This window comes from Chondrus crispus, genomic scaffold (assembly GCF_000350225.1).
Source record: "Chondrus crispus Stackhouse genomic scaffold, scaffold_201, whole genome shotgun sequence".
Taxonomy (NCBI): Eukaryota; Rhodophyta; class Florideophyceae; order Gigartinales; family Gigartinaceae; genus Chondrus; species Chondrus crispus.
This window is the reverse complement of record NW_005179074.1, coordinates 163,673-184,442: the sequence shown is the minus strand read 5'-3', so window position 1 is coordinate 184,442 and position 20,770 is coordinate 163,673. Positions and strand designations below refer to the sequence as shown.

The window sequence follows — 20,770 nt, the reverse complement described above, 5'->3', positions numbered from 1 at the left end:
ATATACGAAGCACAAGTCTGATTTCAGGGTCTTTAATACTATCAGACGATACGGACGTGTTCATAATTCTACTGTGCTCCGAAGTTATGCACTCACAAGGAATCTTTCAAGTTTTGAACGACACCTTTCATAGTGTTGATGATGCAATCTCCGCTTTATATTCTATACAAAGCAGTGGTAAGACTGTAGCTATGCTGTACTGTATGGCTGGCTGTGATTTTACACCCTCTTTCTTTGGCATGAGTCATGAAGTCTTCGTGCTTGTCTTGGCCATTTTCAGGAAACATCTGCTTAATCTAGAGCCGCCAGAGACTGGCATCAACAAGACAACTATTGAAACATTTGAAACGTTCATATGTATATTGTATCTATTCAAGCATGGCAAAGAACGACTGCTTTCTAAAACGCATACGAGACAATTTCTCACTGAAGCAACTTACCAACTACAGAAGGGACTTCTAGAACAGAAAGAATTCTCAGCCTTTAAGAAGAGCATCTTCACTTCAACACATGAAGTCCGGTCACATCTATGGAAGACTGACGTACGTAACTTCGTTTTTGATAATTCGAAAAGCATTAATGAGCTAGTACCTCACGTACAACACCTAGAACTCCAGATAAGGAGGTCATTTTTCGTTGTATACAAGTATTGGGGAAGGGCACACTGCATGGATGCTTCACATGAAACAATAGGGGGCTGTGCACCTGAGAATGGCTATCATGAAGATGGCTCAATACTGCTCCAAGCAAACGAACACCTCAGACAAATTGAAGGTCTAATAAGACAAGTGACGTCCTCCTGCAAATGCAAGGGAGACTGTTCTACTCGTCGATGTTCATGTGTGAGAGGGGCAAGAAAGTGCATTGGGTGCGACTGCAACGAAGCAGTCTGCACCAACCACTTTCCCGATACTTCAGAACATGAAGGTGCAGTTAACTCAGCACCGGCGGAATTCATACCCCCTAGCAACCATCAGCTGCTAGTAGAATCAGAACCCTTGGTATCTACCGTTGTACTGAGCAGCAGCGATGCAGAGGAGCAAAATGACAATAACTCTGTACACACTATTGAAAGTACGTCCACAATTGACATGGAACCTGACGACATGGAACCTTTACTTTTAAATGTATAGAAAGCACTAAAACTTGGTGTATCATGTACTTACTTTCTCCAAGCGATTGACACACACTGTAGACAATGAGAATTAAGTACTCCAAAGCTCTGTCAATAAACCATCTATGCCCTCTTCTCCACGTAGTTCCATAGGGAAAGCCCTAAAAAACTCTTCGCTGTGCAATACTGAACGTTCTGGGCAGAGAAGAGTGTCATCAATCCAGGCTTGATAAACATCTTCTATATTCAAAGGTGCTTTGTTTTTAAGTAGATAAGGCCTGTTGCACCACATAAAAAGGCCGATGTACTGGTGTAAGTGCGGTTTCGGCTTTAAATAGTGCTGTGTGAGCAACACGTTTTCATTTCTGAACGGTAGACATCCCGGTGGAATAGATACCAGAAGATGCGCTTCTGACGTAAGTAGCTGAACTCGCTTTAGCAGTTCAGAACCCTTTCCGATAGGCAATAGTACACAGCGACAGTACGGACTTTCCTTTTGAACGCCCTTCTCAAACTTGGTAAACAGGTCTTCTAAAAGCACGTTGTCGAAGGGTGGATTTCCAGCACCACCTTCTATGCTGTCCTAAACATAGTTCCAACTTCTCAGAGAACCAAGTTCCAAATCCCCCAGGTCCAAACTACAGTAGTCTCAAAGAACACCACTTTCGTTAAATGAGTCCGCAAATAGTTCCGTGCTAACGAAACTGGTAATTGACCAAAGCGTGTATAATGTCCGAGGGGCAATCCAGCTTGCGTAAAAGTCGTTGCGTGAGTGTTTGCGAGCTACTGATATTTGAATGCAGGCAAGAAACGTATTACAGCGCTCACCGGGCATCTGTATCTTCTCTATGCTTGCTGCCTGTTCACAGGCAGTCGTTGAATTCCATGAGCGGTCTAAAACGTTGACAGTCTTATAAAGATTCCATAAACGAATCGAAAGTGCATGCGAAAGTAAAAAAACTTGACTCTTTGCTCGCTTGAAGTTGTTAACATGAACCTCATAGTAGGTTTGAAGACCGTGGCGGCCTCTAAGGTGCATTTGAATGATCTTAACGTCATGAATGCTCTCCGAATCCTGTAGAACCGCATTTCTGTCAACATCTATTGTTTGGGGAGGTGCAGAGCGTTACTGGTACGAGTGACACCCACAGTCACGGCAATAGAACTAATTATGATTGCATGGACTTGGCAATTGACTTCTTGGTGGGGGTTGAATGCAAGGTATAAAGATTGAGATGTTCAAAACGCGCAACAAAGCCGAGAAGGGTGGAGTGTGGCCTTGAACACAGGTTTGAGCTCGAAAGGCACCTCAGCTGGAAGGAATATTTCTATTTTCGTAGAGAGCACCTTTTTGTCAAGCGTCACACAAGAAATGTAACGATAAGGCAGAGTATTTCAAGCGTGAGGTCAGCACACATATCACGGGAGGCCTCCACTTTCCTCAGGTGACCGTTGAAAACCTCTGCGCCAAAACGGAAGCGAGTATTACTTCGAACAGTTATCTAAAACTTGCTTATTTTCTATGGGATTGACCGAGGGTTCGAAATCATCCTGCCAGGGCCGTTTTGCGGATAATCTATCCCATTAGGTGGCTGATCACCGACTGTACTGTACCGAGTAGAAAGCTATTTATTTCTTCTGTTTCAATTCATAAAAAATGCAAGGTTTTTACTCTATCGATCCTCCCACGCGGTTGTCAACGGGGCTGGCAGCTTGATCGGGCCTCTACCCACTCGTTTTCGCGTTTCGCTATGATCCTGCTCAAAAGCAGCGATTATGTTTGCACCGGACCATCATTTACGTAAATGTCGGAATCGTATCTTGAGAATCCTTGCATCGAATGCGCAGCCAGTAAGCATCTCCGCGATTTGCTGCAGGATGTGAAAACAACTTCAGCCCAGTCTGCGATCTTGCTTGTCGGTCCATCCGGCACGGGAAAATCGTCCCTTGCTCGTCGGGCACTTGACGCAGCCAGTTTTGATATTCGCGTCCTGGATTTTAGAACCCTATGTCATGATGACCCCGTCACGACCATCGCCGCCGTTCTCGCAGCCTTTCAGCCACGACAGGATAGTGGACCGCAAGCTGTCCTTTTAGATGACATTGACTTTTGGGCCCCTGCCCCTGGATTTTCGAACGCTATCACTCCCATTGAGACTAGAACCGTTGCCGTCTTAAACGACGCGCTGAAGAACTCGTTAGAAGTTGCTCAACCTTTCGTCTTTATTGCCACTGCATGCCATGAGAAAGCTGTACACCCGGCTCTGCTTTGCGTTAGGCGATTGCGGCACGTCGTACGCCTGTATCCGCTCGCGGTCGCAGAGCGTAAAGCTCTCGCAGAATCTTGGATCCGAAGCCGCTTGAGAGGCAAAATCAAGTGGTGTGCTAGCCTGGACATGATTGCGAGGCAAATTGCAACTGTGACTCCAGGATTTGTGCATGCGGACTTTTCTCGCTTCTTCTCATTTGTTGAAGAACCCGTGAATGTGGCTCTATCGAAGGAGGATGGGGACGTTTTAAAGAGAGTAAACGAAGTGTTCAGCGACGCATCTCTCAGCGACGTACTACGCGCTATCGTCCCTTCCCTACTGGCCAGCGCTGGTGGCGTCTCTTCGTTGATTTCGAATGGAAAATGCACCTCTCCTGATTCTCTTTTTGGCCTCGACAACGAAATCCAGCAGTTTCTCGAGTGCATCACATCTGTGTTTGCCTCATCCGCACTTCAAGGATCAAGCACTGCAGATCCACAAACGAGAACTTCAATGGAGATCATGAAGACCCTTGGTACATTCCGGGGCCTTATTCTGTACGGCCCGACTGGTTGTGGCAAGACTGCTATGACCAAGCTCGCGCCAGCTCTTCTCCCAAAGCACACGGTGAACTTTTTATACATTGATGCAACTGCCATTGTCAGCAGCGTCATCGGGGACGCTGAACAGAAGCTCACTCGTCTCTTCGCGATTGCGAATGCAATAGCCCCTGCCCTTCTTGTCGTAGAAAACATCGATATACTTGCACCCAACCGTGATTTGAGTGAAGAAGATGGAGGTTCGGCGGCGCAAGCATTCAACCGACTACTCAGTACGTTTTTGACACAGATTGACGGGGTGCATCGGGGCCATGAAGGAGCTCCAGTATTTATGTTAGCAACATCCCGATCCCTCGACCTTATTGACACGGCGCTATTGCGACCTGGTCGTTTTGAAATCCATATTGAATTGCGTCATCCGGACGCCTCGTCGAGGCTTCAGATTTTGAAGACATTCTTGAAGTCCAGAGGCGTAGCACTGCGTGATGGGTTGGGCAAAACTATTAACTTTAATACGAAGGACTTCACTGTCAACTCAAGGGGCTGGACGGCCCCCGATATTTTCTCTTTTGGCCGAGAACTGCTAGTAGATGAGCGGTTTGGGAACAACTTGCCGTCTCTTCAAAAGTAGATGGGAAGCCTTTTGGCACTTAACCGTAGAGTAACGCAGAAAGCCAATGGATACGGCAATATTGCTCTCGGTCTCACTACTGTACCACATTCAGATTTTGTGCTTTTTACAAATGAATACATATGGGTGTGGACTAGTGATTCATTCTGTTGACCTACCCTGCACTACTCCCTCGATGCTGATCGTGGAAAAATCTCTCACTTGAAGATGTTAACGTCAACGGGTTGATCGACGTAGCCAAAATGAATTGCTCCGGACAAGACTACCAGATAAAACCCCAACCCGCAAAACGCCAGAATGCCAACAAATGTGATGTTCGGATTGATCCACCAGGGCGGCCGTTCACCCGTTTGGCTGGCAAACGGAGATATGATGTAGAAGCGGTCCAGGAGACTCATGCCTTTTCTACGTTCTTCTTGCGTTTCCAATCTGGCATCGTAATCCTTTGCAATATCTTCTGGCGTCCGAGCCACCTCGGGATTGTAATCGGCCACCGTCTTGATATCCTCCTTCTCCCCGCCTTTGAAATCAACAAGCTCAATCTCAAACGTCAGAGTGGAATTTCCTGGAATTACTGGTGGCATTCCCCTCCGTCCGTACGCATACTGCGGGGAAATCTCGAAAGCCGCAACTTCTCCTTTTCGCATTGTAGATACCCCAGCTTCCCATCCCTTAATGACCTGCCCAGCTCCAAGCTCAAACGAGAAATTTCCACTCTTGGATCGAGTAGAATCGAACGTTGTTCCGTCTTCTAACGTACCAGTGTACTGGACACTTACTTGAGCACCTTGATAGACAACGTCCCCCTCACCCGGTACAACAAGTTTCTTCTCAACGCCACCATCACCAGTCACATCAATACTTTTACCGATGCTTTCGCGTTCGCTCTCTGCCTCAGATTCCCGGCGTTTTTCCGATTGGACCTCGTCATCCTCTTTGAAAGGGTCTAGGACGTCATCTATTCCAAAGCGGATATCCTCGGCAATAAAGTTGCCGGCGCCGGCGTCATCTTCCACGCCTTCAGCGATGAAGTCAGCGGCAGTCTTTTTCGTTTCCAGCTTAGGAGGAGCGGTCACCTTTTTCGATCCAAGAGCGCGAGTCGCTCGCGACACTTTCGCAGTAGTCGAATCAACAGCCTCCCCTCCTGTCCTACTCGATTCGGTTTCGCTCGCCTGCTCTCGCGTTGGCGAAATGCGTGACTCTCGCGTAGGTGCTCCAGGCCCCGCCGCCATGCCCGAAAATCCCTCGGATGAAGACGGTTTTTTGCTTGGAGGCGATGAAGGGGTCTTTTTCTTCGCCATTATGGGCGTTTGTGATGGATGCGTTCGTGCACATAGGCCATCTCTTCGACGACGCAACAGCCCCGGATTTCCCGAAAAGGTAGATGCACTAACGAAGGCCTCCATTTCTGTAAGACAAAAGTAGTGCTTGAGTTGCACGCTCTGCGTTCGTATCAACGACTCAATGTGCAGCGGTCGATGACAATGTGGAAAAGGTTGCAGTGACCGAATCTACCTGTTTCCAGGAAGGAGATCTCGACTACGTACTGTACTGTTCGCCAGATTGGGTATGATAAATGATGCAAAACTCGCTGTACTGTACGTGTACTGTATTGAAGATATTTTTGACGAGCAATTTGCTCTGCCGGAAAGACTCAGTAAGTAATTTACATGTATTGCCCGGCGAACAATCTTTTTTTCAGATTTCCTAAGATGGTGAAGTCGTGCTTGTGCTCCACAACTTCGTATCACTACTTTTGAAAGTCTGGTTTGTATCTAAAAGGAAAAAAAAGTACCATGTCCAGGGATTTCTATATGACAGAGGCAACACATCACTATATTCGAAGTAAACCCGGTGAGGTGCTTTCGGTGCTGCTACTTGCACAGCTACAAACGATAGCTGCACCAAGCTAGGCACTCTGTATAGAAGGAATTTCGTAACTTGACTTGCACCAATTCCCATCTGTAAATTATGATTTACGTCTTTCTTGTCTCGGGAGTCGATCATGAAAGCTTTGCATCTGTAATTTTCATTGCTTTGTCTACATCGTACCCCATACAGACCGGGAACAGTTCTGATCTGATCATTTTCACATGCATCTTGAGGTATTCTCCGAAAGTTGACAGCATTTTAACAAATACAGAAGGGTGCGTCATGAGCAGCCCTTCCTTGCCTTTCGAATGAGCCGCGGCTTTGGATGTCCCTAGACGGCAAGCGATTTGTGTGTACTGACGAAGCGGAATGCCACCAGTAATTCCGGAAAACTCCGGTTCCTCTTTCGTCGCCAGAGTAACTTGACGAAGTGCAAGATTATCGTCACACTAAGAAAGGCCATCATCATAATTCGTTCACTCAAAAGGAGCTCAACAACGCTAGATATGAAAAGAAAGAAAATGTGTCGACTTCGCAAACATTCCTGAATGAGCGATATGAGAACTGCTACAGTTTGCGAACCATTGGGTCGGCAGATGACAGCTCTAGTCCTGGGTCTTACTTACTGCTACTCATTCTACGACAGAGAACAGGCATTTGCAACGAGCCAACAGACGAAATAACACTCTTCAAAATAAATAACGTAGCTCGCAGTCAATCACAGTGGACTCTTCAAGTCTCTTACGATTAATGATGAATACCGCAGTCCGTCAACAACAAGACCAGAATTGACTTGCGATACGTCCTTCTAAGACCTTCTTGACATATCTCATATTGTGAAAGACGTCAACCACCGTCATGAAATGTGGTCGCCATTACTGTAGCCACATGGGCTAGAGGACGGGACTACACCTGAGTGTGGTAGCGGGCCGTTTTGGGAATATCTGTTGTTGCCCACGCGGTGAACTTCCCATGTGCTTGCCCCTAGTTAACTCGATTGACCCTGACGTCATGAGCATCGATGCATGCTATCGGGGGCTGACATACTGTTGCGTACAACTCACGAATCTGTGCGCTCACCATCCTTCACAGGTTGAAGCCTAGGAAACCTTGCGGGCGTCAACTTCTCTCCCTGAAAACCCCGCTGCACGAGGGCACGTGTTCGGAGCAGCCTCAATCCAGAACTACTAGTAAAGAAAGACATAAGTTCCCGTATCCCGTTGTGTCACAAGTGGGAGAGACAGATGATGAGGCAGACCACCAGTAAGAAGCGAAGAAAAGGGATATATATGTAATGGTCACATCAAAGACATGCACTTGTCTGGATCCGAGTATATGAAGGCCTTGCAATGAGCGTTGATGAAGATATTGTCTTGGTGCGTCATACGTCACATACCGAGAAGATGGTTATAAGCTACTTCTGCTGTGCCCCTCAAGCATATGGGAAGAAAGCTGTGCACTCGGAAGAAAAGACGCAATGCGACAGAGAACACGAAAGTGCATCATCTGATAACTGCACATTCTTGTGCTACGGCAAAGTGTGCCGTGCCACCCATGTCTAGTTCGCATAATGTGGGGGATGCAAAATGGATACTAGCAGAAGAGGGACCAGTCGTTAACTTGAAGTGTACGAAGAGCATGATCAAAAAGTTCTGCCCTTCTCTCGGGATTAGATTCCTGCGAATTAGCAACTTGGGATCCAACCCTCGCGCTAGAACCCCATGGGTGAAGGACAACAGGATCATTGAATACCACAAGCAAATCGGTCGTCACTCTTGGCAGCGTGATGCAAGCGAGATGAACGTTAACCTGACTAGCGAGCGATTCAGCGTCTTTAAACTTTGCAACAGTGTGAACGCCATGAGCAACGGAAACCTGAAGTGCGGGGTCTCCTTGTTTCAATAATGGAAAGTCGTCGGGAGGGAGGGCGGCTGAATAGACAAGATTTGAAGATAGGGCGGCTGAGTCAGAAGCGAGTTCATCAAGATGAAAAGTCGCTGCGAGGGTGTGAGCAACAGGAAGTGGATGTTCTTGTTGCAGAAGCTCGACAATGAGAGATCGATCGGTTTCAGCATGTGCAAATGCTTCTTGGTTGTCAGGGACTCCGCGCAGTCGGGATACATCCGTAAAAAAAGGAGGAAGGGAGAGCGTCATTGCGCCACCGAAAAGGTCGCGCGGGGTTGCGATAGACGTTTCCGTCTGGGTTTCGCGCACCATCGTGAGGTGCATCCCATGGTCTGAGAGTATCCTAATTCTGTTGTCGCAGCGGTACTCCTGATTACGTTACCCCTTCGCGGTACCGTATACTATACGGTACCCTTGGTAGTAGTATACGGCGTATACAGTGCCTCCAGAAACTATCCCCTCTCCTGTGCGGCCTTGTTGTCCCGGGGGCAATAAAAACATCGCAAGTTTTGGTTAATTTCACAAAGGATTTCCTCCAGCGGCTGGTTGTCTCGACTTCGCCATGTCGATATCTCATTGGCGGAACCCGAGCTCTATAAGCATGCTAAATCGATTCACCGGGGTCGAATTGGGTACCAGATAGTCGTAGTAGGTCTTTGAAGTCTGAATTTTACGCTCATCATGAAGGAAAACGATACTCTCGCCACCGCAGTTCACTTCTGCGGTACGGAAGGATGGAGTTTGGTGACATCTGCAGGTCTTTTTCAGCCATTTTTAGAATGCCTAAGAAGAATTATTTGAAACCAAGACACCTGTTTAAAATGTCAACCGGGTATTGCCGCTTCATTGGATTCTTAGTCTTTCTGTGTATTCACAAGTGCTACCTCAATGTTCTGCAAGATGTTGTTGCCGAAGGCATTTACGTTAAAGAAATGGTGTTCAAACTCACTTTATACAATTTCAATTTAATTTTTTTTTTCGCAAAAAAGAGTTGGCCCTACATAAGGCAAATCGCCTGTCGTCTAGCTAGACACTTGACACCGGTTAATCGTGCGTAGTTATTCTGGCAGCATTCCCTTATCCCAGCGTTTGGAACTAAACGGAGGGGTTCCAGCCTGAGGTTTGATCACGCGTTCGGGGGTCCACGTTCTTTTAAAGCTGCGCGCCAATGTTGCTGTGCTCATTTCAACAAAAATTGGCCTTCCATGAGGGCAGGTATGAGGATTTCGACATTCCATAAGTTTTGCCACAATAGACGTCATTCTCCCATGAGTGAGGGCGGTCCCATTTCTTATGGCCATATTACAGGCCAAAGCAGCCGCTGCGTCCTCCATTGTGCTCACATTTGAACACAATTTTAGTATCATGGGGAGCCTTTCCGACGGAGGCAGCGTACTAAATGCGGCTGGAACGGAATGGATTATGTTCTGCGACTTATTCTCTTTAGAATATGAATCAATTGATTGCTCGATGTTGAATCCCATTGAAGTAAGCTTGAAAACCCACTCCTCGGAAATGGAACATGGAAGCTGAATAGGGGTCTTCAATTCCACACATGATGATAACCTCCACTCCTCAAGAAATCCTTCATAGAGAATTCGCTCGTGTGCGACATGTTGCTCCACCAACAGAATTCCAGCATCGCGTTCAACAAGAATATATGTTCCTAATACTTGCGTCACAACTTGTGCATTTCGCCCCAAACTACTGACAATACTGGCTCGAATGCTTTCATGTATGGATTTGTTTTCCTGACTCGCGTCGGGCAGCTGGTCATGGGCACTTGTAGAAACTGTAGAGAATAGTAATGGGACTGGTCCAGGCATTCGAGAGGAACTGTCAAAGTCTAAATTATGCCCGCGAGAAAAGGCTGAGTCCGGCATTTTCTGCAAGAGATCGGTTGCAACACTGATTACAGCGTCAACAACGCTCTGTTCGGTCTCTAAATCCTTAAATCGCACCTTCGCCTTTATTGGCGAGATATTCCAATCAACGGCTCCAGGTGTGATGTTCACAGCAACGAAAATGACAGGAAATCGGCCCTTTGGCACACTGAACTCTGGAACCAGAGCTCGATACAGCGAGTCGAAGGACACATGTCTTCCGTTCATTGCAGTAACAAACCACATCTTGGAAAACGTATGTATTATTGAAGGGAGTCCAAAGATGACATGAACAGAACCCAACACGGGAAGAGATTTCGACCCATATCGGAAGCCGGCTGGTGACACCTTCAATTCATTTGCCAACGTCTGTATTAGCGATTCTGCGACCATCCCTCCTTTATACGAACGTTGCCAAAGCAAAGAAGTGTTGCGTTTCAACTGGAAGGACACGGAAGGGTGGCTTAGAGCAGCCCTCACAAGCCACAACTTACATTTTTGTGTGGCTTTCGACTTCTCGCGACCTGCAAGTGACCATGGAAGCCCACGCACACTTACCACAGTCCCCACCGCCATCGCAACTGCGGAGATAGAATCATGAAGAGGATGTCCGGTACTTGAAAATGTGACAGAAGTGCCATGTGGTGCATCTACAGTGCGTGATGCTACGACAAGAGATTTCGCCTTTGCAGCAATAGCCCATAGACCTTGCCCGCGGAATCCCAGTGTGGGCACACCAGCTTCGAGTTCATGCAGCGTGCGAAGTTTACTGGTTGCGTTGCATCCAGCGATTTGCTGCAAATTATGGGGCGCAGATATTCCAACCCCATCGTCTCTTACCGTAACTGAGCAGCTTCTAAAATCGATGCTGACACAAACGTTCTTGGCATATGCATCAATTGCATTTTCGACCAACTCTTGAATGACAGCTTGGAAGTCGGGAATAACCTCGCCGGACGCGATGCGCTGCACAACTTCGAGAGGCAAGGTGGAGACGGATCGCGATGGACGGTCTTCGTGCTTAGAATTTTTCACAAGGTCATGAGGTTGTTGGTCTTCAAAAGATGGCACTGGAGGCTTGCCTAGACAAGCACGGGGTGTGGTGTGCGAAGGAGAGGAATGGGACGTCCTCGAAATGCGGCTACGACAGCGGCATGCGAGAACTTTTTGTTGAGCAAAAGCTTGGTGTGTCGGGCAGACAAGCCACAAACAGTCAAGTCGCATCTTGTGGTGGCATTGCTCAGGCAGCTAGGGCTTTGGAAGGAAACTTAAGAAAAAAGCTGGCAGAGGGGATAAAGCATTGAATGAGCCGGCTGGGGATGAGTCAGCCATTAGGACAAGACGCAAGCACACTCGCGCATAACTTACTGTGTGAGGCTGGGCAGGGAGTTTGCAACAACGTGGTTGCAAGCGCGAATGCGTATCTGTATCGGGGGGCTGACGGCGAGAGCAGACCAGATTTTCACCAGGAGGTCGGTCCCCTCTTTCTTTTTGATCTTTTGATCCCGAGCGTTGTCGTCTTCACTGCAGTACACGTGTTTTTCTACATGTGTCATCAAATAGTGTGGTTCATTCCTGTATGGCCATTGGTGAACGCTTTTTGTGCACTATTTCGGAACGCATAAAATGACATTGGGGGGGCGTTATTGAGAATCACTGGTTGTTATTTAAACAAAATTGCAGTTTCAGGGGGAGTCTTTTGCTTTATTACGTCCGTTTATGCACAGTCTCGTATTGGTACGGCATAGCTTCATTCGGCGTCGTACTCAGTGTACTTTCAACAGGTCCCGGAACTTCAGCTGGATGCAAGATGCCATTGCTTGCCTCGATTACATTTTTGTTAACGCAACATACGACGGCTTCCTGGACTGCGCATGAAAAGAAAACCTAAGAGCAGTCCCAGGGCTTACTCGAATGCCAACAAAGGTCCGTGACCATGGCTATGAATGAAGAAGCCCTGGCTTGTTCAATGGTTCGCAGTCAATTCGGCGAGGCAACAGCTGAAACTCTACGGATACTGCTTGCATCACCAGGCTCTTCATTTGCTCAGATTATTGCAAAGGCGACCCCGCTTATCGAGACCCTCGCAAATGCAGACACAAAAACCTCCGGTCCTCAAACATGCCACGCTCTAATCCGAGACAGTTTGGCCGTGCTTCTTCAACATGGCATAGCGTATGCCGTCGAGCGCTTTAACGGCCCAAAGGAGGAAGCAAGTACTAACGGAGATCGCTCTGAAAAAGAAGACCAAATCGATGTAGAACGCCACAGAAAACGGTCTCGAACCCTAACGCATTCTGCATATTACGCGCGAGGAGAGTATGCCTTGTTCCGTTCAAGGCTTCCTCTGTATCTAGGCTTCGCTCGCCGACGGTACGGGGACGTTGGAGAGACCGCTGTTCGTGCTTTCTTTGAAAGAGGGCGACTAACTTCTCATCAACTCTTTTCGTCTGTCCTAACATCCGTGTTGATCGACTTGGACATCACGGAGAGTGACGCCGAAGCCTGTCTCAACGATATGGCCAAGTCTGGTATAATGCGCTGGCATGGACGGCGCGATATGAACGGGCCATTAAACGGCAATTCTCCAGAAGCTGACGAATCGAGTAGAAATGACTACATCTCAAATCAAAAAGATATGAACGGAAAACGATCGCGGCCCTCTGAGTCTGATGATGAGTCTGATGACGATGAACCCATGCTCCAAGGTTCAGGAAGTCAATCAGGAGCTGAGGAAAGGGAATGCATCAGGATTGGCAGATGTCATCACAGCATTGTAGTTGGCGCCCCATCAAGGAAAAATGACATGGACGTGTGGAATATTTGCTTTTGGCATCTCAACAGAGAATTCCGAAATGAATGTTGCGCCATTGTTGTCCAGGGCCGAGTCCAAAATCACGTCGCTGTTGGCATTTTGAGAGCGGGTTTGCGCATGGCACTTGAAGAAGAAGATTGCCAAGCTCCTTCCGATGACTTCGAAACTGCAGAAATTGAAGTCGCAACGATTGAAGAGCAATTAAAAGAGGATGGCGCTGTGGGGAATCACGATTTTTGGGAAGCTCTACAATTGTTGATGGAGCAAACCCCGACGTTTGTGGTGGGCATTCCAGAGAAATCTCCGACTTCACTGCGCTTTATAACCGGTAGACTTGTTTCTGATGCACGGCAAAAGACCCTTGAGGACCTCATTCTTAGCCGATATGGAGCAGTAGGAAGACGGGTCTTCCGTGCGCTCGCTGTTGATGGAGGCATGGAAGATAAGGCAGTTGCGGAGAAGTGCATGTTGCCGTTGAAGGTGGCGCGAGAGCATCTTTTCCGAATGTATCAGGATCGTATATTGGTCATGCAGGAGGTACCCCGCTCTCACGACCAACAGCGGGCGAGCAATTGGTACTATCTCTGGAAAGTGAACGCAATGGGTGTGTATCGAAGCATGACGGCATTAATGTATAAGACGGTATTGAACCTGTTCCTTCGTCTGGAAAGCCTAGAAGCAACAAAGTCGACTGCACGTGGTGCCGACCAAAAGCAACTTCGGCTTCAGAAAGAACTCCTTATGGGCAGCATTGTGCGGATGGACCAATGCATCATGGTGATGCGCGACTTTGGACCTATTACTGCGCAGTACTTACCAGCGCGGTATAGAATAATAGATGGCCCTCTCGCAAAGCCCAAGAAGAGAAGAGGGTAGAGTCACGAATTCACAGTCGTAGTCACACACAACGTCATCGAGCTTCTCTCCAGTCCTCTACAGTATTCATTGCCTTCTTCTATTAACTTGATGAAGTTCTTGACATTTACATGTGATGGATTCCCGCGACGGCTAACTCATCAGCGGCTTCATTTCCAGGATCTCCAGAGTGACCTTTCACCCACACTAAATGAAACATGACACCGCTCTCGAGCAGTTCCGCTCTAGCGGTATCGAGAGCGATCCACAAGTCTTGGTTCTTGACTTCTGTACCGGAGGATGTTTTCCAATTATTCTTTTTCCATCCTGCAACCCAGCTGTCTATACCGTTTTTCGTATACTAAAAGATGTAGATCAGCAGTGAACGTGAACAATGAAAGGAAGTAAGTACAATGGCTAATGACACGGTGAAACTACAATATATTCATAGGGCTTGAGTCCGGAAGCGGGAATACAAACCTTGGAGTCCGTTCTTATCTCGAGAATACCACCTCGAGAAATAAGACTGTGCTTCAAAACGGTGCGAATAGCCACCAAAACTGCCATCATTTCAGCCCGCTGGTTTGTAGGCGGACCTGGAAGCGGTTTCGAAATATTTAAAGGACTGTTAAGGCCGAAAAATACCCCGTAACCTGCTTTGCTGTTCCGTTTCCCGTTGTTTATGCAAGCACCGTCCGTAAAAACTAGGAGATGCTGCTCCTGATTTTGAACAGGCTCGACCAGAAAAGACGACGACATATGGTCGGAGATAACAGGGTTAGTGGCGTGGCCTATCACCTCGCGGTCTTCTGCGCAAGCAACTGTCGAAGCACTCCTTCCGATTTTCGCATTGGATTCTTTGTCCACAATTGCAGGCCGGCTCAGAGATTGCCTACTATGGCCTGTAAAGTCGAGTGCTTCTTCCAAAGACTTGAAGGCCTTGTAGCTTGCGTTTCGAATACCAGACACATACACTCTGCATTCTTCCCATGAAGTGAAAATTTCGCTGTACTCGCCGTATTTTACGGCGTAGAACTTGCTCTTCTTCCCACATCCAATTGATGGCGCTTGTGGTCTATTCTGTGAAAATGCCAATGCTTCGTCGTACGTCAAAAAGCTTTTAAAGGCTACTCCTGAAACCCCATTAATATGACGCTGACACTCATTCCAAGAATTGAGTACACCGGAAAAGCCGCCTTTCCCGCCACGGACGGCGTAGAACTTCCGGCGGGCGGATGACGCAGAAGCCGAAGCATAAGGGCTGCGTGACGGCTTCTGGAGTCCCCTGCTGCCCCTTTTCCAGCGATTCATCGGTGAGACCGGAAATCGTACAGAGTTAGAAAGAACTTCGAACGGAGTTGGACATGAAATGAATGAAAAGGAGTCGGGCATCGGAACTAAAGTGGAGGGAAGGAGTTGGTCATCTAGGGCTGAGTACACTGTACCCACAGGTACCCACGGGTACAGTGTGTGCAGGAGCATCGGTTTTCGGTGATTAACTGGCAATCGTGCAAGGGAAGACACGTGGCATACATATTACCGAATCTACAACAGAGAAGGCAGAAATGAAAATAACGCTCTCAGGGACCAACGTATCCTTCTCATCCTACCGCAAAACACATGTTCACACAATATGAAGAGAAAGGTTGAAAATGAGTTCATCAATCCTTAAAGACATGCACATCGTATATGTATCGATTGAAGGCACTTGCATTCACCCACTTTTTTCCTCAAGTTGATATAGTCCATGCAGTCGACCCTACGCATTAGTGCCGCCCTGTGTAAAGACTAATAATACGGCACTAATTCGGAGCGGCACAATCAGAAAGCAGAATCACTACCCGGCCAGAACTCTGTTATTAGAGTCTGCTGTTGTTGCCTTTGACCCTGTCTCTCATGCCTAGCTTCTAGAAAAGCTCGTTTTGCGGACCTCAAGTGCGATAAGGCATTGCTCACATCGCACTCCACACCCAGACTCTCCAAAGACCCAAACAGCCTTGCTAGCACTACAGCACTCGGTACGGCCCGCCTCTCCGTAATTTCACACTCATCTTCAGCCACCCATACAATCATCCATCATAGCATCACTGGCAGACTGATTCTGTAGCTCTCCACCATAAGGCCATCCCCACCGCGGAAGATTATCTATCTCTATAGCGCACATTTGTTGCTTGGCCATTGGCAGATTGCGGAGTGTAATGCCGGCCAAAATTACAGCTCTATTCGAGTTAGATAGTCTCTAATCTAATTGATGCCGATCAGCACTTTGAACATTACCGCGGCAAAGAAGTCTATTCTCTTCGCAACCTCGAGCCCACAAGGAGCGAGCATGGCGGAGCCCAATGAAGCACCTATCGATTGGAACTGGCTTGGCCGTGAGTGTGAGGAGATGAGGAAGTCCATGGGCTCGCTATCAAGCTCTAGCGGCGGTGAGCAGCAGCCAGCACTCGCTAGCGTGCACGGCGGAAAACGCGGGAGACGCGGAAAGCGCGCCGGCGGGAAACACAAGTTGCGCACTCTCACGGGCACGCACTGTTGCACACTCCCCGAAGTTCTTCCAGGTGTTCTGCACAAAGAAGGCGCGCGCGATGGCCAATGAAAAACATACAGAATGCACACGGGCTGTACAGAATGCACACGTGGGTATCTATTGCCAGTCTCTATTCGACCAATAGACTCCAAACTGACTCTAAATTTCCAGAATATAGAGTCAGTTCACTATCTAATCTAAAGGATTCTCTAACCGTTTAGATTAGATTTGTGCGGTAATGTTGCACAAAATCCGTAACCAGAATTTTGGGCTTATCATACCTCAATAGAGATAGAAAATCTTCCGCGGTGGGGATGGCCTAATGTATTGAATTACAAGCATCACTAATAGAAGCTTCTGCCACAAGCTCATTAGTCTCGATCTCAATCCATTCCTCCACATCTTTCCTGCAGAATTCTGCAGTTTCTGCAAGGCCGTCTTCTGGCACCAGGCTCAGTCGGGAGAGAAACCCTACTATACCATCCACCATAGATTTATCAATTTCTGTTTCATTTCGACCAACTTTCCGACCTGCAGCAGATGCCCAACCTCGATTTTCTGTGCAATCGTAAGGCGCGTACGCTTCGCTTTGGCGATCTTTTCAGGATTCATGTTAGGGTCATTGAGTGAGGTATCATCACGTCACCAATTGCACCAAAGAGCTGAGGCGCATGAGGAGTGGCCGATGACGACGTCGTGCATGACACGTGGCAGAACCTGTGTCTGTCGGTTTTGGCGGCACTAATTCGAGGGTGGCAATAATGAAAGCGGCACTATTGCGCGTACCCCCCTGTACCTGCACCTGCAAAATCCATTTCAGTTACTGTGCAACACAGCTGCCATACATATCTTTTGGTGACGAATTTTCCGCTATACCCACGTTTGGGAGTAGGCAGCGTTACTGAAATGTCATCACACCTTACGTCACCACACCTTACGTCACCACCACATAGTCTGCCTCTCTCCATTAAGTCCAAGTACCGAACCAAGATCAATTGCATACTCTGGAAGCACAAATTCACACTCGACATGATGAAACGCTTCTTTACTACTCAATTCACGGAATGGAAACGTCCGATAGACATCATCTAGGTATTAGTATCCAACACTAAGGAACGTTTCTGTTCCCACAGCAAGACCTTTCTTTTTAGTCTACGCAAAAAGCTAGATAGATTTTCGTAGGGAGGCCACGTCGAATTTACCACCACAAGTTTGCAAACGGCTGGAGCTGGCTAAAATCCTTTGTCCATGTTGTGTACATTGACCCAGCAGTCGTACGCCCGTCTATTGCACTTTGCCAAGCTTTGAAGTTTTCCTGTACATCATAGTCATAGTAGCCTGCAATTACCTGAGTGAATCCTTTCTTGTGGAAGAATGTAAAAGATGCCTTTCCACTCTCTTCCAAGGATGTGTCCTCCCAATTCACAATCGTTATCATCTTGTTGCTCAACCCTTTCCACGACCCCGTGAGTGTATTACGTACGTGATAATAATCGGCGTTTGCATTGTGGCCGGGATCAAACATGTCAGACCATACGTACAGCGGCTTATTATTCGACGCCTTTCGAACAATCCTGATTTCCTCTCTCATGTAAGCAGCCAATGCCCTTCCAGAAGTTTTTTGTGCGACTTCTAGAGGCTCCCAGCCTCCGGTCCTGATTTCATCGTGTGCCAGTAAAATAGCATCTGGAGAAAACGCCCGGTTGCCTTCTACGTAGGTCCGACGAATAACTTTGATGAGTTTTCTGTCCGTCCATGAACACCCTACTTGCCCATTGCGAACAACAGTAGTATGGTATCCACTAAGTAAAACAGTATCTCCTTCAGAAAGGCGCGAAGCTGGTGTCACGGATATCGGACGTATGTCATGATAGGTGTCAAAGTTCCCTTGAAATGATGATTGTCCAAGTTTCGGATCTACGGCACCGCTGTATTGGGAATTTTCAGACAAGATGCGTCCATCTGTAGTTTTGATAGTGAACGGCAGTGAGCTGCGCCTTAAAAGATTCATCTGGGGTGTCGAGCGAAGCCTGATATCATCCCACCATACCTTTCCACTCGTGCCTCTCCAAATCCCGAGAACTACCGAGGCAGATGTCGCGCCTAAAGAGTTAAATGGTAGTTTCATCTCAGTCCAGTCAAACGTCAGGTCGTTCGCATCGCTGAAGTACTTCCGACGTCCGCCACTTTCGGGCATAGACAGGAATTGAGAAGAAAGACGCCTATTGGTGTTGGCTGAGTCTCTTATCAATAAAAGAATAGTTCCAGTTGTAAGGGCCTGTGTCTTTACCCAAACTGAGAGAGTATACTGTTGAAATGGCTTGACTTTGAAGTCTCCGAACAGTCTTGACATCTTACCTGGCTTTGCATCAAGCCGCAGCGATTTGGACCCGGACCTCGCTACAGTAGAGTCGATGAAAGTCAACTCACCCGGATTGTCTTGAAAGCCCCAGCCGGTGGGCCGATTTGCCGAAGAGTCCTCAAATGATCCATTCGGTATCTCAGCGGTTTCAACAGGCCGTAAAACACCCCCCGCCGAAACTCTCATCGGAACGTCATTCATGGGATATCCTGAAGCAAGGTTTGGATCGTTGGCAAGTGGTCCGCTGCAATACCCAAGCCCGACCCCACTGAGGATAAAATTCATTCCTCGATCACGGACACCGGCGCGAAAAGCGTTGATTCGATTAAACCACTTTGTCCCTGGGGAACGGAACCAAAAGGTCATTGTCTTCACATCACTGAGAAGGACACTATTCGCTCCTGCAGCCTTTGCTTTGTCAACTATAGCCAGCATCTCTTCTGCCGAGTAGAGCACAAAGTTTGTATTGATTCTTACCCATTTAGCTGAACCAGTTTTGTCGCCAGGCAAGGGAAGTTCTCTCTGCGCAGCACAGAATGTCAGTAAGTTCAAGCAAACGACGGTAAAAACAATTTGCCTGAACATTGCAGGTGATAATCGGTTAAATAGTCTGGGAATTGTCTGTCTGTGTGGTCAGAGGACGGACGGGAGTGAAGAGTGAGCAGGAAGAGGGCGGGGGAGGGGAGAGAGGGAGAGCGAGATGGGAAGAAGCTATATATATATGCATAATATACTGCGCAGTGGGTAAGGGGGAACTGGCAGAAGACGTTACGCGGATTAACCCGCTCAGTTGAGCTTCTCACCCTTGCGAAACACGAGGTCGAGTCAAACTTACCCACTCCTACAGTTTAACAATGCAAGAGAGTCTGTGGATAAGCTTGGCCTCGAAGACAAAACGTAATTCCAGGTGACAATGGCTGCGATGACCCTTTTCGAGAAACTGTATTCAAGAACACCACATGGATACGTGTCTTATGGAAGGGTACAGCAACGTTACTCGCGAACCGCTTATTAAAACATTAGAGTTCAGCCCATTTGACTACCCTCCCTACACTGGAGCTTTTTGACTCTCTTCAAGGATGCTATCGACAACACCTCTCTCCATGTGTCGGACTCGGTAGAGTTTCTTTGAAGGAGGCGGTATTGCTTTTGATGCCACTCCGTTTCTCCTGTTGTTGTTGGCTCCAGCAGATAAACGACTATTTTCAGAAGGCAGGAGTATACTTCTCAAGGATTTGTCGCTTAAAACGGCTTCCTTTCTGACCCCACATTAGATAAGGAGTGCGTAGAATTTCTCGAATAAAGCGCAACTCCGGCAAGTGCCTGTCCGCAACCCAAAATCACGGCCGATCTTGGCTTACCCGAATCATTGTTGGACACCGGAAGGATGTATTTCTGTCGGAGAGTGTGTATGGAAAGCGAAGCGAAAGCAGAGCGTCACTCAGGACAAAGTGATATGCAATGAAAATATCGTAAACGAGCGGACATCGCAACTGTGATAATTGGATATGCGTACTGTTCTCCTCAGATCTATCACATGAATTGCTATGAAGAAGAAAACGGATGGGCTCTATGTGCGCCATCCTCAGTGAGCAAAACCTAGATGTGTGGGCGCTGAGAAGCAGTACAGTCTAGGATATGAGATTGGTGTTTGATACCGGACAGTTGTGCGATGCTATTCTGTATCTTTTCTGTGGCTCAAATCCCAGGAGACATCACTGACCGCCCGCATGGCCGAAAACTCGCAATTCTTTGCTTCCCATTGGCTTTCGGAGCATGACACTCAACAAAGCAAAGCAACAAAGCATGCAGCTGTGCCGTACGTACTCATGATTTTATGGCACATCAAGTCACGTGGCTCTTGAGTGTGTTACAGTAAACTGTACGTTCCCAAAAGAACACTGTGTTGTTTCGCCATCTGGATCATTCCCATGCGTGAACGCTAGTGTCTAGACGGCAAATGACCTCATACAGTGCGCGAAACGCAAATAAAT

The 20,770-nt window shown here is 47.6% G+C and overlaps 9 protein-coding genes; 5 read left to right on the top strand and 4 right to left on the bottom strand.

Annotated features, from left to right (window-relative positions):
- The first annotated feature begins 2,919 nt into the window (after positions 1–2,919).
- On the top strand, positions 2,920–4,554 carry CHC_T00003823001 (hypothetical protein). The gene has a single exon (XM_005714996.1). It carries the CDS (start codon positions 2,920–2,922, stop codon positions 4,552–4,554), a length of 1,635 nt encoding a protein of 544 aa, XP_005715053.1.
- Positions 4,555–4,707, top strand: CHC_T00003822001 (hypothetical protein). The gene has a single exon (XM_005714995.1). It carries the CDS (start codon positions 4,555–4,557, stop codon positions 4,705–4,707), a length of 153 nt encoding a protein of 50 aa, XP_005715052.1.
- A 44-nt stretch (positions 4,708–4,751) lies between these two features.
- Positions 4,752–5,960, bottom strand: CHC_T00003821001 (hypothetical protein). Its single transcript, XM_005714994.1, has one exon. The coding sequence runs from the start codon at positions 5,958–5,960 to the stop codon at positions 4,752–4,754; it is 1,209 nt and encodes a 402-aa protein (XP_005715051.1).
- A 215-nt stretch (positions 5,961–6,175) lies between these two features.
- Positions 6,176–8,655, bottom strand: CHC_T00003820001 (hypothetical protein). XM_005714993.1 is given in 2 exon segments: positions 6,176–8,019; positions 8,020–8,655. The coding sequence occupies 1 exon segment, from the start codon at positions 8,653–8,655 to the stop codon at positions 8,020–8,022; it is 636 nt and encodes a 211-aa protein (XP_005715050.1). The 3' UTR covers positions 6,176–8,019.
- Positions 8,656–9,263: 608 nt separating this feature from the next.
- CHC_T00003819001 (hypothetical protein) lies at positions 9,264–9,389 on the top strand. The gene has a single exon (XM_005714992.1). The coding sequence runs from the start codon at positions 9,264–9,266 to the stop codon at positions 9,387–9,389; it is 126 nt and encodes a 41-aa protein (XP_005715049.1).
- On the bottom strand, positions 9,390–10,790 carry CHC_T00003818001 (hypothetical protein). The gene has a single exon (XM_005714991.1). The coding sequence runs from the start codon at positions 10,788–10,790 to the stop codon at positions 9,390–9,392; it is 1,401 nt and encodes a 466-aa protein (XP_005715048.1).
- Positions 10,791–11,278: 488 nt separating this feature from the next.
- On the top strand, positions 11,279–11,518 carry CHC_T00003817001 (hypothetical protein). The gene has a single exon (XM_005714990.1). It carries the CDS (start codon positions 11,279–11,281, stop codon positions 11,516–11,518), a length of 240 nt encoding a protein of 79 aa, XP_005715047.1.
- A 638-nt stretch (positions 11,519–12,156) lies between these two features.
- CHC_T00003816001 (hypothetical protein) lies at positions 12,157–13,943 on the top strand. XM_005714989.1 is given in 2 exon segments: positions 12,157–13,905; positions 13,906–13,943. The coding sequence occupies 1 exon segment, from the start codon at positions 12,157–12,159 to the stop codon at positions 13,903–13,905; it is 1,749 nt and encodes a 582-aa protein (XP_005715046.1). The 3' UTR covers positions 13,906–13,943.
- Positions 13,944–14,011: 68 nt separating this feature from the next.
- On the bottom strand, positions 14,012–15,271 carry CHC_T00003815001 (hypothetical protein). XM_005714988.1 is given in 3 exon segments: positions 14,012–14,245; positions 14,365–15,195; positions 15,196–15,271. 2 exon segments carry the CDS (start codon positions 15,193–15,195, stop codon positions 14,012–14,014), a joined length of 1,065 nt encoding a protein of 354 aa, XP_005715045.1. The 5' UTR covers positions 15,196–15,271.
- Positions 15,272–20,770: the final 5,499 nt, after the last annotated feature.

Excerpts from the sequence above, each read along its gene's own strand:
- CHC_T00003823001 (XM_005714996.1), top strand. The coding sequence starts at position 2,920 with ATGTCGGAATCGTATCTTGAGAATCCTTGCATCGAATGCGCAGCCAGT.
- CHC_T00003822001 (XM_005714995.1), top strand. The coding sequence starts at position 4,555 with ATGGGAAGCCTTTTGGCACTTAACCGTAGAGTAACGCAGAAAGCCAAT.
- CHC_T00003821001 (XM_005714994.1), bottom strand. The coding sequence starts at position 5,960 with ATGGAGGCCTTCGTTAGTGCATCTACCTTTTCGGGAAATCCGGGGCTG.
- CHC_T00003820001 (XM_005714993.1), bottom strand. The coding sequence starts at position 8,655 with ATGCACCTCACGATGGTGCGCGAAACCCAGACGGAAACGTCTATCGCA.
- CHC_T00003819001 (XM_005714992.1), top strand. The coding sequence starts at position 9,264 with ATGGTGTTCAAACTCACTTTATACAATTTCAATTTAATTTTTTTTTTC.
- CHC_T00003818001 (XM_005714991.1), bottom strand. The coding sequence starts at position 10,790 with ATGGCGGTGGGGACTGTGGTAAGTGTGCGTGGGCTTCCATGGTCACTT.
- CHC_T00003817001 (XM_005714990.1), top strand. The coding sequence starts at position 11,279 with ATGGCACTGGAGGCTTGCCTAGACAAGCACGGGGTGTGGTGTGCGAAG.
- CHC_T00003816001 (XM_005714989.1), top strand. The coding sequence starts at position 12,157 with ATGAATGAAGAAGCCCTGGCTTGTTCAATGGTTCGCAGTCAATTCGGC.
- CHC_T00003815001 (XM_005714988.1), bottom strand. The coding sequence starts at position 15,195 with ATGAATCGCTGGAAAAGGGGCAGCAGGGGACTCCAGAAGCCGTCACGC. Across the intron at positions 14,246-14,364 it reads AGATAAGAACGGACTCCAAG|TATACGAAAAACGGTATAGA; the intron begins GTTTGTATTCCC and ends TACATCTTTTAG.